Source organism: Squalius cephalus (genome assembly GCF_949319135.1).
Source record: "Squalius cephalus genome assembly, chromosome: 4".
In the NCBI taxonomy this organism is placed as follows: Eukaryota; Metazoa; Chordata; class Actinopteri; order Cypriniformes; family Leuciscidae; genus Squalius; species Squalius cephalus.
Genome location: NC_137125.1, coordinates 47,630,141 through 47,647,031, shown reverse-complemented (window position 1 = coordinate 47,647,031; position 16,891 = coordinate 47,630,141). Strand labels below are relative to the sequence as shown.

At 37.3% G+C, this 16,891-nt stretch overlaps 1 protein-coding gene across 2 annotated transcripts in view; it reads left to right on the top strand.

Moving 5' to 3' along the window:
- cped1 (cadherin-like and PC-esterase domain containing 1) overlaps positions 1–16,891 on the top strand; it is a gene marked incomplete at its 3' end in the record, with an annotated part of 48,177 nt that overhangs the window by 24,983 nt on the left and 6,303 nt on the right. For both annotated transcript variants that reach the window (XM_079868114.1, XM_079868115.1), the window contains exons 15-16: positions 13,830–13,947; positions 15,079–15,215. In XM_079868114.1, coding sequence (XP_079724240.1) covers positions 13,830–13,947; positions 15,079–15,215 — 255 coding nt within the window. The remainder of the gene's footprint in view (positions 1–13,829; positions 13,948–15,078; positions 15,216–16,891) is intronic.

Here is a 16,891-nt window from a genome sequence, read left to right as displayed (position 1 = left end):
TCAAAGTGATGCAACAGAATGGGGGGAAAAAGCCAAATGAGTGAAGAAGAAAAAGAGAGAGCGACAGTGTTCGTGACTCTGTGGATCTCTAGCTCATTATGAAAGTGTTTTATGGTGTATGTCTAGTGATAATGAGCTGATGACAGCATAATCCTTAGGGATTCCTGTTTGGTTGGAGCTTCAGTGAGCATGAACCACTTTTGGATTCAGGCATCATAAGTTAAATGTAAGTTACTGCAGTGTTCTCTGAAAAGATTCAGGACTTCAAAACTTACCAAGTGATGAGCTGTGAGTTTTCTTAATGGGTCAATCTCATTCTCTAGCTGTGTTTTTGTAAAATTAACATAGGAGATTAAACAAATTCCTCTGTATGTTCTCAATTATTCAGTTCTATTCTATCCAACTATTGAACACCAGAGACTTGATGTTAACATGCACAAAGCATGTTAGTGTGTCTGGGCTGACCACTTGTGATCGGATCAGCCAAGACTAATATTATTGTCAGGTGTAAACCGGGCTTTTGACTGAATATTTGGGATAGTTGTTACCAATTGGACCAATTGGTAAGACTGTGTCCTGTGTTGGAGGACTTATTTTGGTCTCCGATCTTCAATGTGTATGAGAATTGCAACAGCTCCTTTCTTACATATGACATTCCTTCATTTATCCCATGATCCCCGGAGGGGAGAATGGGCTGGAAATCGAGCATTTTATCACTTTCCTGTTCAAAGACAAATCTTTACAGCGAGACAAACATATTCATAACTCTTCTCTTTGTGTGTCAGGGACACAATCCTAAAACCATAAGCAGCATCAGAATTTACTGACTAGCGTTCACATGGGTATATTCAGAAAGCAACATTCTGTTGATGGAGTGACCAGAAGATATCCATATGTGTCAAAAGATAATTCACCATGTGTACCTCATTAATACACACATGACTTCCTGACCTCATCCAGCATATAAATACAAGCACTAAGCTTGATGAATTGTCCGCTGTTTTACATCCAGCTGGAAAAGTTTTGTTTGCAACACATCATCTCCTTTATCCATTCACTTATTTAAGGGTGACTTGAAGCATTACTCAACATCCCTAATGATGATTTAGGGTTTTAGGAAATTTATGTAGTATAGTTTTCATTAAACTGAACAAAAGTTGTTTATTTGTGAGTGTGTGTGTGTTCCTCCATTTTATAAGATTTAAGTTTAGAATATACATTTATAAGATTTGACAATAGAAAATACAAACCTGACCTTTTCTTCAATAAAACTTAATTGTGTGGTTTGTAAAATATTACAGACATTAGTTTCTTCAGCACAAATTAGACACAGTTCACCCAAAACTACAAATCGTTATTTACTCTCCTTGTCATTCCAAACCGATGACTTTCTTTCTTCTGTTGAACAGAAAGGAACATATTTTAATAATGTTTAATAGTGTTTTTGTCTCTGTTTGTCTCTGTCTCTCTCATCATTAGTCTAAACCGTTAAAAGCTATTTTTTAAATGAAAGTGGGTGCTGTTTTCTGACTTTCCCCATCTCTGTGTTGACATATGGCTTGTGATTGAATGGGTTTTGACTAGGAAGCGTTTTTTTTTCCGAGCAGAAGCCACAATGTGGTTTTATAATTCTGGAGCTGTTCCCCTGCGTATGATGGGTGTTTTTCAAGCTTCGAGGTGACATTCAGACACAACGGATAAGATTGGCTTGTTGGCGTCTGTTCTGTTAATTTACATAGATATTTTTATTTATGACTTTTCAAATGCTGGCACAATCTAAAGTCAACTCTTTCGTTTTCCATTTTTTTGTATTTGTATGTCACGCCAAGACACATAGGGTGGTCTTGAGGGAAAACGATGCAAGAGATTTTAATTCTTTCCAACTGCATATGCGCATCTTTTTACACCACAATCCTTCTATGGAGCGGTTCACACAAGCGTTAAGACAGCAGTGGAACAGAATGCATGGGTCTCGTTTTAACTTGACACGCCGTCATATAAACATGCCGCGAGATGTTACACAACTGCAGAGACATTCGTTTTCAGACACTCAGAGCGTCTCTTTGTCCTGCTTTAGGTGGATTACTGTGGAAAACATTAGTGCAGAAGGGACAGGGGAGGCAAGGTGGCAGCGCACAGGAATTCTTTTGAAGCTACAGCATGTCGACATCCACGTCCACCATCTGCCCTCCCTCTCCTCTTCTCAACGCTCTCTCTGTTTGTCATTACAACCCTCATCATCCATCAAAGCTCTGCGGTGGCAAAAAATCACCCCTTTTTGACTCTGATGCTAAAGCACAGATTGGACTAGTAAAGGAAAATTTCACTCAAAAAAGGGAAATCATTTACTAATCCTCTTGTCTTTAAAACCCAAGCCCAAAGTCTTTTGTTTTTGTTGTTGTTGTTGTTGTTGTTCATAATGAAAGTCAATGGGGTCCAAAGTTTTTGGACTTCAAGATGTCATCTTTTGTGTTCTGAAGAAGAAACAAAGAGTCGTACAGGTTTGGAGCAATAAGGGTGAGTAAATGATGCCACACTTTTTATTTTTGGGTGATCTATCCCATTAAATTCTTGACCCTATATTCCAAATTCTTCAGAATACTTGAAAAATCCATTACAAGTGGACGACCTTTATGATACATTTATGGTGTTTTTGAAACCATATTTGAATCTTGAAACCTTCTGAAGATCTTTTCTCTGAAACATGAGCCTCGGCTTTTTAGATATGGTGGATTGTTACTTCATTCTCTCCAGTCTCTCCATTCTGAGGCAGTTAAAGTGAGTTTGTCTGTCTCTCGTTCCTTCGTCTGGTGTTGTCGTTAGTCAACTGACCCCTGCTTCCTAAAGCCCACTCCAGCTGAGAAGTGTACCACAGTGTGGTTGGCACGCTGGTGTGTGTATGGAGTCTTCTGGGTTTATGGAGTCGGTAATTAGGAGAAGGGACGTATTCTGTGTCACCCTGGCACTGTAAACATACAGATGAGGTCTTTTTAAAATAGTGTGACCTTTTCAATGCTGTATGGCTTATAAAACCAATGAAGTGCTAAAGAATGTAATGGTCTGTTAGGAGTGAGATTATTTCTGTAGGGAAACTGGCATGTGTTGGACAATGAATGTGGTTTTTTTAAACCATGATTTGTCTGACTTCAACTTAAGGATGAAGAGAAAACCAGTAAAAATTTGTTTATAGTTTAAATTTTCAGTAGGGATGCCGAGTTAGTATGTTCAAATACGAAATTATCAAAAAAGCCAACTTTTTAGCACATTTATCTGATTTATATCATACAATCATGTATTTGAATCTCTTGTTAGTATAAGATGTTGAAATGAGATGTTCTTTGCAGATAATTTGTCTAAATCAAATTCAGTGCAGCTTTTAACGTAAATTATTAGGTTCACCTGTTCATACCTGGTGATTTAGGAAACAAAAAAACTCATCTATGTACCTATGTTTTTTTATTTTATATTTGACCTGTTTTTACTTTTCCTGAAAGTAGATACTGAATAAATTGTTTAATATATATATTAAACAGTCTGGGAACTGAATTTTCAGTCTATGAATGTTGCTTCAGTCCATTTAACTAACTCCCAAAACTTTTCCTATACCAAGTGCTCTCTCATCTGTTCTCTTTTCATGTTTTTCTCTCATTTCTTCCCCCTTCACCTCAATGGGTCAGCGAGAGTACCATGATGGTCATAGCTGGATGTCTGTAAAATGGGCGGGGGGTTTGAGGACCACCAGCACCCCCTACCAAACACAAGCTCCATTCACCCTGCTGGGCTTTGAAGTCCTCTCGAGTGTCTCTGGCCACTGTATTGTCAGGCTAATGCAGAATGTTGCCCGATTGTTGGGGCAATTTGATTTTTAATTAGTTGAAGATGACACAGGCAGGATGGCAGGTATGCAAACAGTTATTACTCCCACCCACAATGGGTTGCATCAATGTATCGACTCCCATACACGCATCTTCCTCCTCAGGCTTCCTTTATTTCTGTGTGAACACCTGCTTTCATCTTGTAGTGAAAACAAACACACCAAAGACAATTATGAAGCACTATTGTAATGGTGCCAGTGAACATGAACATAGACGTTTTATTCTCAAAACCTAAGGGAGCCATAGGTTAATCTGCCTTGTTAATCTTTTCTCCTTTTGTTTTCTTTCGTTTTTTTGTTCAAATACTTGCACAATCCCGCAGTAATACCGAAAGGAACTGTAGCCTAGCGGTTAATGCATGTGTCCCAGACGTGTTGAGCTGTAGATATGATTCTCTCACCTTTTTTATCGTCCACTAGGGGAAAATATGTGAAAGTGTGAATAAAGCAGTTTTAAAAGTTTAAAACCCAGGTTAGCACTACTAATAAAATGTGGTAACGTGTTTTCAGCTACCTTTGACCTAAGTGTGAGTCATTTTAAACCGCATTTAAACCAGTCTTTAGCGCTGTCCACTTATAAACGGATCACCCGAAACTGATCTCAATGCCAGCTGTAAAGAGACTCGAGGAACAGTTAATGAGGCATGGATGAATTCCTAGGCTTCTTATGGTATTTTTATACTTGGCCATCTTGTTTCTCACAGATAATGTCTGACCGCCAGTTCACCTGCTAATGTGACGCTGCCCTCTTCACTTCAAAACTCAAAAGAAACTATACTCATTCCACATACTTTGCCGGTCGGTATGGCAATATAGAGTAATGTGCTCATTTCTTTAAATTGTCAGGAGCTCTTAATCCTTTTTGAAGTGCAGCAGCTTGGAGGATCCTCCACCGGGAGCCTCAATCCTATTTCTTAGAGAAAACTGCCTCTTGTTTGCCCAGAGAGAGCTGGCTTGCTTACCCGCAGTCTGTTCGCGCACATCTGGACTGGCTATAGCTCACCACAGAGAGCGAATGACCACAATGACAGACTTCATTGGCCTTATTAGTGCCGGACTGAGTTAGCACCAGACAGGGGAAATGGCAATTTGACACAGTGTGCCACATTCACACAATCTTAATAAGATACAGCTGTTTTCTTGCTGATCTGATTAGGGAAAGACGTCTTATTTTTTTGTCTGAGGGTCACAAACAGCTGTTGGTCATATGCGACTTAGCAAAATTCAAGTGATGATGTCTTACTTTTTATTTACCAGCTATGGTGTCTCCCAATTACATTGAAATGACAGATTTATGTTAGGTATATTGATAACATTGTTGTTTTATTGTAGTGACAATAATGTCCTTTGAAAAAAAACTCTTTTGGCTGAAACTTCTATGGTAAATGTTTTTAAGAGCTAAAATGTGTCCTGATTCATCAATACTTGTTATTCTAAAGAAAAAAAAGTTAGAAGTCCTATTTTTTATTATTATTATTTTTTATCTTTTCATTTATTTATTTTTATTTTATATTATATTTTGTATTTTTATTTTTACAATTCATTTTCATTGAATATCCTGTTTAACAATGAAATGCATCACATTTTTATTTAATTTCAAAAGCAGATTTTGTTACCATTTTATAGTCATTCTCAGTCGTGAATTTCATAAAGAAGGCTATTTATTATTTTTATTTTTTTTTATATTTTTTTTATACTTGCAGAATCCTGAGCTGTGGCCTAGCTGTTAGTGTGCATATATATATATAATATTTTATTTTAAGAATTCTAACTAAATATCCTGTTTCACAAAAGTAAAACTCTTGCTATGTCTTTCTAATCCTACACTCCTAGAACAAACTTGCTCTTTTTTTGCTAATCCTTCATCCTTCAGTTTTTCTTCTGCATTATTGGTCTTGAGTTTCAATCAGGTGATGACAGAAGGGTTTGATTGGGATGATTGACGGAGGTGGATATATGGAGAAAGACAGATGAGACCTCCTGAACCCACCCACACCTTTCATCTTTCTCTTTCCCTCTCATGCACTATAACCTCTTCTTTTTTTCACTCTCTCCTGCTCAGGCTCTCACAGTGGGTCTTGAGGCATTTATTTGCCCCATCAGGATCCGTGGTCGAATCTAAGCGATTATGTAGCGGTCCACATGCGCGCGTGATCGGGAGCTCTGCTTTTGAAGTCTGTCAGATCAGACCCACTCACACACGGATTAAGCTCTTACAGCACCGTCTGGGTCAGAGCGGGGCGCAGGACAGTGAATGCGCATGCATGGTCTCCCACCGGTGCACTTATCCAAAATGTTGGTGGTGTAATGTTTGCTGTGAGTTACTTCTGTGTGTGTGAGAGAAAAATAGCTGGATTTTGGGCCAGGCATAAATCAGAAAACAAGCCTCTTCTCTGTTTGGTAATTTACATCTGGTATCTGATCGCTGAGTCAGGGCGTTAAATCAAGGAGAGAAGAAAGACTTTTTAACACTTGCATTGCCTGTTTTCCCCCTTTTTGATACACACCTGTGTAAGCATGAAGGGAATTGACTTCATACATCCACTTAAAATTGATTAAAAGTCAATGCAGAAGTGGTTCAGTTAGTTCTGGAGAAAAAAAACAACAACTCTACACTATTAAAAAATAAAGTTTCCAAAAGGCCAATCTCATAGAAGAACCACTTTTGGGTTCCTCAAAGAACCTTTCAGGGAACCTTTTTTTCTTAATGTAAAGAACATTTTAATAATCTAAAGAACCTGTTTCTACTATAAAGAAACGTTTGTGCAGTGAACAGTTTCCATGAATGTGAAAGTTTTTTTATGGAACCTTCAATGCCAATAAAATCACCTTATTTTTAAGTGTTTAGCATCATTTCTTTGATTAATGTTTTATTATCTAATGCTATGGCATTCAGACATGTTTAAGTTTAACTTAAGTGTCCAAATACGGTTGTGAGCAGTAGAAGTCTGGTAACAGAAACGAGCAAGATGGGGGAAACTGGTTTAGGGTCTGAGAAAGATTCCCCATGCATTCTACATTATAACAGAAATATGAACCCATGTGGTAACTTTATGACCTGACTGCTGGTTTTCATTGAACATTTCTGCGGTCTGGCCATAGCCCACTTTTTGCTTTGTACCTAATCAGCTCACTTGTACCAGAGAATTGAGTAAATGTATCCGTTCTGTTCTTAATCAGTCCCCGTTAAAGAAGGGATCGAGCTAAAAGCTGTTTGCCGAACACTCAGAAGCTGACTGCTTCCTGCTCTGCCTTGTGTTTTTGTGGTCCAGCGGTACAATTATTTCACAATAACAAACCGCTGGTGGTCCACTATTAGCAGTCAGGCTTCGGCATATGCTTTAGTCAGTTTGTGTGCTGTGTCATGGATTATACAGTGTTGACCGTACATTGTTTTTTCATATATTATTTTTTTTTTGCTTGCTTATTGTTGCCTTTTTGAAAGGAAATTGTGCTACACTTTATTTTTAATAGTCCACTATAGACATTCTACTAACTATAAGTAACTTCACAACTACATGTCAACTAACTGTCATTACTTTGCAAATACACGTCAACTAACTCATTGAATTTGTAGACAGGTTAGAGTTCGGGTTAGTAGAATAAGTTGACATGTAGTTGCAAAGTTACTTATAGTCAGTAGAATGTCTGAGTGAATGAATGAGAGTTAGTTGATATATAGTTATTATAATGTCTAAAGTGTTACTGTCGAAATAAAGTGTTACCAAAAATGTATTCATTAAATTGATCAAAAGTGACAGTAAATGCATTTGTAATCTTACAAAAGATTTCTACTTCAAATGAATGCTGTTCTTTTGTACTTTGTATTAATCAAAGAATCCTGGAAAAAAAAGATGACCATTTCCACAAAAAATTTAAGCAACTGTTTTCAACATTGATAAATTAATTTTTTCTTGAGCAGCAAATCAAGAAGGGTTTCTGAAGGATCATGTGGCGCTGAAGACTGGAGTAATGATGCTGAAAATTCAGCTTTATTAAAACACTTGTTAAAATATATTAAAACAGAAAATCATACACTACATTTTTATAATATTTCATAATACTGTTTTTACTGTATTTTTGATCAAATAAATGTAGCCTTGGTGAGCATAAAAATATTTTGAACAGCCTTTTGAATGGTAGCGTATATGCATATTTATTTTTTTGTGTATAGATGTATATTTCTATACACAAAAAAGCATGCATGGATGTATTCTGTGAAAGTCCTGCTATTGAGATGAATGAGAATGCTGACAGATAGCTCAAGTTTTACAGACCTCCTTGCCCCAGGCAGTCAAAGAAAGATCTGCTTTGGCGGAGATTCATTCTGGCCAAAGTAAAGATGCAACATTTTTGACCTTAGTCCAATTTGTCTTCAAGAAATGGAAATTTACTGCTGTTAAATCTCACACTTACGTTCCTGAATGACTCAGGCCTGTTTTCATTCTTCAGCTCTCCTACGGAGAGACCGATCAGTGAAGTAAGAGCAGCTGTGAGTGAGTGTGTCCAACTGAGTCTTTTTGCCTCTGCTTCTAACAGGACTGGAAGATCACTTGATTAAAGCCAAGCTGTGTGCTTTTGACTTTCTTTAATGCCCGTGTGTGTGTTTGGTGGGGAAACGAGGGCCATGAGTGTGTATCACAGGTGGTGCATGGCTGTATCGTATTACAGAGGAAGTTAGTGTGTGTGTTCTGAAAAGATGAGACTGGCAGCTTTGACTTCTGCTCATTTCCTCACTGTAATTAGTAAATGCTTATCTGATGCCATGTTTAGCCTGGGAAAGAGAAAAAGAAGGGAGACATGCATGCAGAAAACTCATGAATGGGGCAGACCGGGGCAATTCTAATGGACACAATTATAACACTACATTTCAGTAATATACAGAGTAAGTGTCATGACTCAGTGTAATTAGCAAGTAATTAATAAAAAATATTATTATTATTCAGCTATTTTTTATTGTATATATTATTAATAATAATAATAATAATAATATATATTTATTGTTAATGATTTATAAATGATATTAATAAAAATATAATAGTAACAAGGAAATAAAAAATATAAAAATATATTATCATCATTATTTATATATTTTATATAAAAAATAACTGAATAATAATAATAATGGTGTTTGTATATTTATATTTCTTTGCTATTATTACTATTATTATTAATAATATATTTTATAAAAATAACTGAATAATAGAAATAGTATTTTCATATTTATATTTCATTGTTGTTGTTATAATTATTATTATTCATATATTTTTATATAGATATATTAATAATAAATAAATAATAACACTAAAAAGAAATATAAAATAACTATTATTCAGTTATATATTCAGTTATTTTTATAAAACATCTTAATAATAATAATATTAAATTAATAATATTATTAATAATAGCAGTAACAAAGAGATATAAATATGCAATTTTTATCATATAAAATAAAACTTTTTATAAGATAAAAAGTAGATTTGTATTAGTTGGAGTTTGTACAAGGAAAATGTTAAAAAATGCTTCATTTGCCCCCAATCCCAAGACTCGTCATGCCATCAGTTATTATGACTGACACAAAAAGGAAAGGAAGAAATACAGAATTTTACTTTCTTCTCATTGCATCCTTGTTGTATTTTCTAGATGATGGATCCCTATTTGTATTGCTCAGATCCTTTTATAGAGCTTGACTAGACACCAGATTCCATCTGTCATCTTCCATTACAACTCAAATTTGTCAGAACCGCAGCTGTCGAACACCACTTCAGTATGACTCAGAAAAAAACCAAGCCTGCGATGGCAGTGTTCAAACACGTGAACTCCAAAGCAAACCATGTGAGCTTAGATCGGACCCCCACAACAGATGATGCTATCAGAGGTCACGAACCCCTGAACCCAGGATGTACAGTGAGCATACCAAATAAGTATTCGGAAGACCGTTACCGTTACAAAAAATACAAATATCATGTGGTTTGTATTAACAGTCCACAGATCTCATGTCAGATACAGACTTATTCACTATTAGCAGTGGCATTGGATCTTAGACCAATATGAAATGGATCACCAGAGGTTCGCAGGAAAAGGCTATGGCTGTTTGCAAATGTAATGAGTATGAGTACTGTTAGTACCAGCATTCACTATTTTTATTAATTGAATGCAAAGAGAAGGACATGAGCAGGCTTACTTCCATTGATCTGAGTAACATCCTCCTGCTTTTTATGTTGCCTGAGATTTATCTGCTCAAGTGTGCGTGTTTGTTGCACGTGTTTAGTGTATAGCTGGCAGTAGCTCTGCATTCATCTCTAATAGAGATCTACTGTATGAAAACAGAGAACAGATGTGGCGTAAGGCTCCTCTTCAGATAACCTGACCTTATAACAGCAAGTCTATAACTTTTTTCCAAAAGCTTATATGAGCTTTTTTGGCTTGGACCGGCTACAGATGATTGAATCCATGTGTTTGTTCATGTATGTTGTGTAATTATGTTTGGAGACAAAGTACTTCAGAACAGAGACAGTTTGACAAACAATCATATTATGAATATAAAGTAGCCTATATCAAATTGCTTCTTGATTCTGTTTCTTAGTAAATGATTAAAGGAGAACTCCGGTCAATTTTAAAATTGAGCTCATTTTTTTGTAAATTTGGAGTGCTGTCAGTACAGAGAACAACGACAAAAATCGGTGTTGCCTACACCGTGTTATCCTCTTTTTAAAATTTGCACCCTGTTGACTTAAATGGGGCAAGTTTTAAACCTGCTTTTAGCCTCTTAACATCCTTGATGTGTCATTACAAGTGCCCAGCCATGTGAGTGATTCCTTCAGAGTGAACACGGGTGAATCTGACTGCAGTAGATGTGCTAGATGTGAATAAAAATGATGTTATTTCAGCCAGCGCACATACCTGTATTTACATCCTGTTTTCGGTCGAAGCCCACAGTAGTCGATTGTCGATTTCGGCGCATGATCGTACGTACTAAACCTATGCGCGTGAACTTGACAATCGACTACTGTGGACTTCAGCCGAAAACAGGATGTAAATACAGGTATGTGCGCTGGCTGAAATAACAACATTTTTATTCATATCTTTCACATCTACTGCAGTCAGATTCACCCGTGTTCACTCTGAAGGAATCACTCACATGGCTGGGCACTTGTAATGACACATCAAGGATGTTAAGAGGCTAAAAGCAGGTTTAAAACTTGCCTCATTTAAGTCAACAGGGTGCAAATTTTAAAAAGAGGATAACACGGTGTAGGCAACACCAATTTTTGTCGTTGTTCTCTGTACTGACAGCACTCCAAATTTACAAAAAAATGAGCTCAATGTTAAAATTGACCGGAGTTCTCCTTTACTTGGTCTGTTGTTGCCTCTCTGTTCATTTATGTCTAAGACACATTCCGAGGAAACCATGCAATTTATTTATTATTTTCCTACTCTTTTCTTATTCCTTCATCCAGAATATTCTCCCTCGTAGTCTGTGATCTTTCACTTGCTAAATGCGAGAATTGAACTTTCAAAGTTACTCTAACTAAAACCTCTCTTTCTGTTCTCTTAGCCGATTAAAGGATTCAGGCAGAATACCTCTTTTATATTCTTTCAAATAAAACTTTTTGATGCCTGCTGCATATGCTACTTCTGTTTTCACCACCCTAATTGAAAAGAAACCCAATAGCCCATCTTATAGTGTGAGGGATTTTCTGACAGCATGACAGTTCTATATAGGATTACAATCCACAATCCACAGGATTACATTAAACACTCTCAGTAAAGCCACTTCAGGCTTTCATAACAAAGGCCGTATTTCATTGAGCAGATGGGACATCTGTACGGCACTTCTCACAATGCACCCAGTTTAATTACACTTTCGTTTTCGCATTGATCAGTGTTGAAGAAAGCATGGCACAAATGAATCAGCTTATCTGCCACTTCTAAGTCTCTTTGTTGGTTGGACACTCACACTGACCTGTAATACAACATCTGTTCTCATCTGACAAAAAATCATGTTTTCTTTAGGCCAACAGAAGAAAGGGTTATATTTGAGAAGAGCCTTTAAAGGTGGACTTATTTGCAAGGTTTCACAATAATAAATGTTTTTAAGAAAAGTAAATAGATTCCTCATGGTGTAATCTATGCTACTAATATCTAATGAATAAAATGGGCAAATTGTTAGATAAACAGTCTAAATTTCTTTTATCTCAACTTTTTCTGTCAAAGTTTCATTTTGATTGTCAACTGCTTTACTTTCATCCATTATAGAGCGAGACTTGATCCCGCTGGAATGGTTTTACATGTTTGATCCTCTACAGAAAGCTGCTAATCTCCTGCGTGTAATTTTTTATGTCTTTTAGTGCACTACAGCTGAGGGCTTTGTCTCCAATGTCGGCTTATTAAAACAGCCCTGTTAAGTATGTGTCTTTCCTCTCAAAGGGCTTAAGACTCTCACTTGAAACAAACTTTTAATGATAAAAGCTAAGCAGAGAGTTCTTGTGGAATCTGAAAGGGTTTGTCAGAGCCGGTAGTAAGGCACAGAGACTTCACCGTGTTGGTCGCTGAGAGTAGGATGTGATTTACGGCAATAATCCTGGCTTTTCTATCAGCGCGGGTTATTCACTTTGATCAGCGGAGATTACACTGCCGTTTCTGTTCGTCTCTCTGCACTTTGTAACCAACACTAATGGTTCAGTAAAACTTTCAAGCTTAAATGTTCACACACTCCCTGAAAACATGCACACATGCAGTGCATGCATGGCAAAATTATATAGCAATACCACTTACATCCCTACATTTGAAGTATAATTTATATCTGTAACATAAATGGTGCACATAAATTTTAATTTGAAGAGTTAGGAGTCTCTGAGTATGAAATATCACCAATGAGTTTCACAGAACCTGTAAAATGACTTAAGAGAATGAATAAATACTGTCAAATTCCCTTTCATCAACTTTAAACTGTTCTCATTTTTTATTCTACTCCCCAGTTCCTCGTGTTCCTCTCCTTCATTCTGGTTTTGTGAAATCGTTATTAACCAGGTGCTCTTGATTCATTATTCTCTGGTGATATGAAGGCAGAAGGATTCACCCATGCTAACTCCCCTGCTAAACCATCCCTGTAAAATCCTGAGAGTACCTGACCTTGGAAGAAACTCTTTAGTCCATCATTTTCTTCTCCAGGGAATGGAAAAATGACAGATGAGAGAGATAAAATGAAGGTTTTTGTTCTTTCATGTTTTCTTTTGCCCTCCGAATGTGAATTAATTACACGCATTTTCCTTTCCGGAGGGATGCTAAATTTTCGCCGGCTCTGATGCATAAAGCGCTAGATGGTTTCCGCCAGGCTCGGATGAGCCTTCTGATTTATGCTGGGCTGCTCAGAATCAAAAGCCCGCTCGTGTTTGCACGCACGCACTGTGTGCAGGTACGAACAAGAAAATCCCTGTTAAGTTGTCTTGTGGCACTTTGTCGAGAACAGCGGCAGGAACTTGGGGAATGTTACGTGGTCTCGAGAAGCCCCTGTGCAAAGTGTTAAGGAAGGGGGCAAGCAAAAGAGTCAACAGAGAGCCGGTCTTCTGAAGTGGAGCCAGACCCGATGGCTCCCGTGAGGGACTTCAGGGGTCGGCGGAGCAGGCTCGCTGCTGTCATTTAGCCTGTTTGGTTTGTTCGACCCTTGACCCATAACAAGGGGCAAGGCCGCAGGGCAGGCGTCAGGCGGCGCGCCTGCTTTAATTTGTCCATGAGGAACCTTGTGTATGCAGACACATGAAAGCGAAGGGGAAAGCTAGGGTGAAGAAAGCTATGGAAACTTCAAAACAACTCAATCTTTATCCATCAAAGGGCGATTTTATTGTCTTGAGTGCTTACATTTTAAACACAGGAGTGCAACCAGCATCTCAGAATATCTTTCCAGACTCAAAACTCACCTGTTTCTCTTTCTTTTTCCACTGCATTTCTGCAGGACTGTGGCCTGGTGGTCAGACCAGATCAGCCCTGTGGTTTGGAGCCCATTCCAGGGTCGAAATCGTCAGGAGAGGCCCAGGTCTCGCCTCGGCCTTGCCTCTCAGGAGATGAACCTGGTAGGTTTCTTCCAGGTTTTGAACATTGGGTTTGTAGTAAAGTATCTGAAATTTGAATCAGAAACTTGCTGTAAGATTTACAGTCCTGTTTTTTACATATAAAGTAGTAACTCAAAAACTCATACTGGTCGCAGATTGTCTGTTTTGTTGACAGATGATTCATTTTCCACCTATTTTTCCTCTGAATGACAGTGTTGGCCCTAAAACCACATTTCAGTTGTAAAGTAGTTAATCGTGTGTTTGGCCATATAAGCACGAGATTCACGGTTTATTAGCCGCTCCACTCGAGGATGGGAAAGGTTTGCTAGTGAACTCAGAGTTTGGTCATTTATGTCTGCTTTTACTGTGTGATAATGTGATTCATTGCTTGAGTTGAATCATTGCTCAATTATAAGGTTAGGGCCTCAATGATGACTTTATGGGGGAAAAAAATCATTTCACACAGGTTTTTTGAGTGAGCTGTCCTTCTGCAGGTTTCGCTTCAGTGAGTGTATGTTCAGCTGCTAGGCCTTTTAGATGTAAAGCCACCAGGTTAGAGTTCAGAGGAGGTTTTCAGTCAGTGCTATAAAAGCAAAAAGGCCGTCCTCAGCAGGGTAGTGCATCAAAGACAGCGGGGAACTACTTTAACTAACTGTTTGAGATGGAGTTATAAACTTTGTTTGTGTATGAGAACCCATCTAATTACATTTCCGAATGCAACTCGAAAATCTGAAACGTTTAAGTTTTCAAATCACTTTTTCTGAAATTAATTTGCACACTGAAGTTAAATCAAGGTGTATTTATTAAATGCACAACAATACAGAATGCAACCGTAATCTCAAAATAAATGACAATGAAATTATGTGAGCTAAATACATTTTATGGATAAAAGGTCCAATGAAAAAGAGCAATTAAAGAGAAAAATATGTGATTTATATAACCGGCACAATGAAGTAATCATGTCTAGCTGCAAAGTTTCCCACCTAATTCAGCATTTTATGGTCAACTTTTGATATACAGCACAGTAGAAGACTTAAAACTTCACAGAGATTCACTCCACTGTGAATCACATGCGAACACTGTAATTTGAGTAGATGTTGTCATAGAAATTTAGTATAGTGCACTATAAAGAATATTTCACATCTCTGTCAGGTCGTTGGGTCGTCCCTTGCCTGAGCTGCTCAGATAACAGGACTTGTGATTGGAGAGAGGTTGCCTGGCAACCCGACAGATGTTATCACCCCTTGCTGGACCAACCTCAGTTGCAAACCTGCATGATGGACCGGAAGGTGAGGAACCAGGAACCAAAAACAGATTTGTGTGTGAGTGTGTGGGGGTGTGTGTGTGTGTGTTTGAAAGAAGTCTCTTATTCTCACCAATGCTACATTTATTTGATTATAATACAGTAATATTGTGAACTATTATTACAATTTAAAATGACTGTTTTCTGTTTTAATATAATTGAAAATATAGTGTATTTCTGTGATGGCAACGCTGAATTTTCAGCATCATTACTCCAGTCTTCAGTGTCACATGATCCTTCAGAAATCATTCTAATACGCTGATTTGCTGCTCAATAAACATTTCTTATTATTATCCATGTTGAAAACGAATATTTCTGTGGAAACCATGATACATTTTTTTCAGGATTCTTTTTCAGGACGAAAAAAAGTTTAAATGAACAGCATTTATTTGAAATAGAAATCTTTTCTAACATTATAAATGTCTTTACAGTCATTTTTGATAATTTAACAATTTCTTTAAAAAAAACAAAAAACTTTTGAACGGTAGTGTAAAGGCCCATTCACACCACCAAGGATGATAACTATAAAAATAACGATAAATATATAGTTCTAAATATCGTTCTCAGTATTAAAGAATAGCAGAATTCACACCACAGCTATAACGATAACACCACAAATAAACAATATTGTTGTAATCACTTTTATAACGATTTTATTTAGCTAATGAACAATAAAAACATTGACAGCCAATCAGAATCCGTCCTGCTATAACGAGCTCAAGCATTTAAAGTGGCAGACAAGCATGCGCTTAGAATAAACAGAATGGTATCATCCACAGAAATGGATGCTAATATAGTTATTGTTATAGTTATCGTTGTTGGTGTAAACGGGACAATATTTGAATGACTCGTTAATGGAAATTATTATAAAGTGTTTAAATCAACTGTTTGAAATTGCTCTCTTCCTTGATGTTAAAATACATTTCACTGGCTCTTCTGCAGCTGACAGCTTTGCCATATGTGTGTATATACCGTACTGAAGAATAAATTAATGTTGAAGGCAAATAGCATTGAAGTTCCATTGGCAGAGAGCAGCTGTTTATCAGAGACTAACAGCAGGTGCTGAGCTCACATCAGCCGCATGATTCAATTACACTGCTGCTTTTAAATATGTGCGTATAAGTATGCTGTAAATTCCTCAGAAAGAAGAGGGAAAAGGATTCTGGGAAAGAAAACCATACTCTCTTGTGTTCTACATTTTATTTTTATTTTTTATTTTATTTTTTAGCTTAATGTGATCTGCTCACCTCCTGTGTTTTGGGTTGTTTTTAAATGATTGCCTAAAGCCCAGCAGGGGTTTTCAGAGCCGTGTGCCAAACCTACAGTCTGTTCCCCTTTCAAACACTCCCGCAGCGCTCATCTTGACAGCATGACTCTTTCCACTTTTCTCGATATAAGACTCACAAGATCAGATCTGACACAAAAAATAGCCACATTACACAAGGGCCCAAGCTCTCGCTATACAGACAAACCACAACCTTCTGACTGCGAGCCCTTCCAACAGGAAAACAGTGACTCTTCAGGAAAGATTGTTTCAAATAAAAGAGCTTTAGATTGTCAAGAACTAGAGTTATACTCATGAATTTGTTTCATGTTAAATCCATTTCTGCAGTCTCAAGGCAGCCCTGTGCTTCGTTTTGAGTTCACAGTGTCATTTCAAAT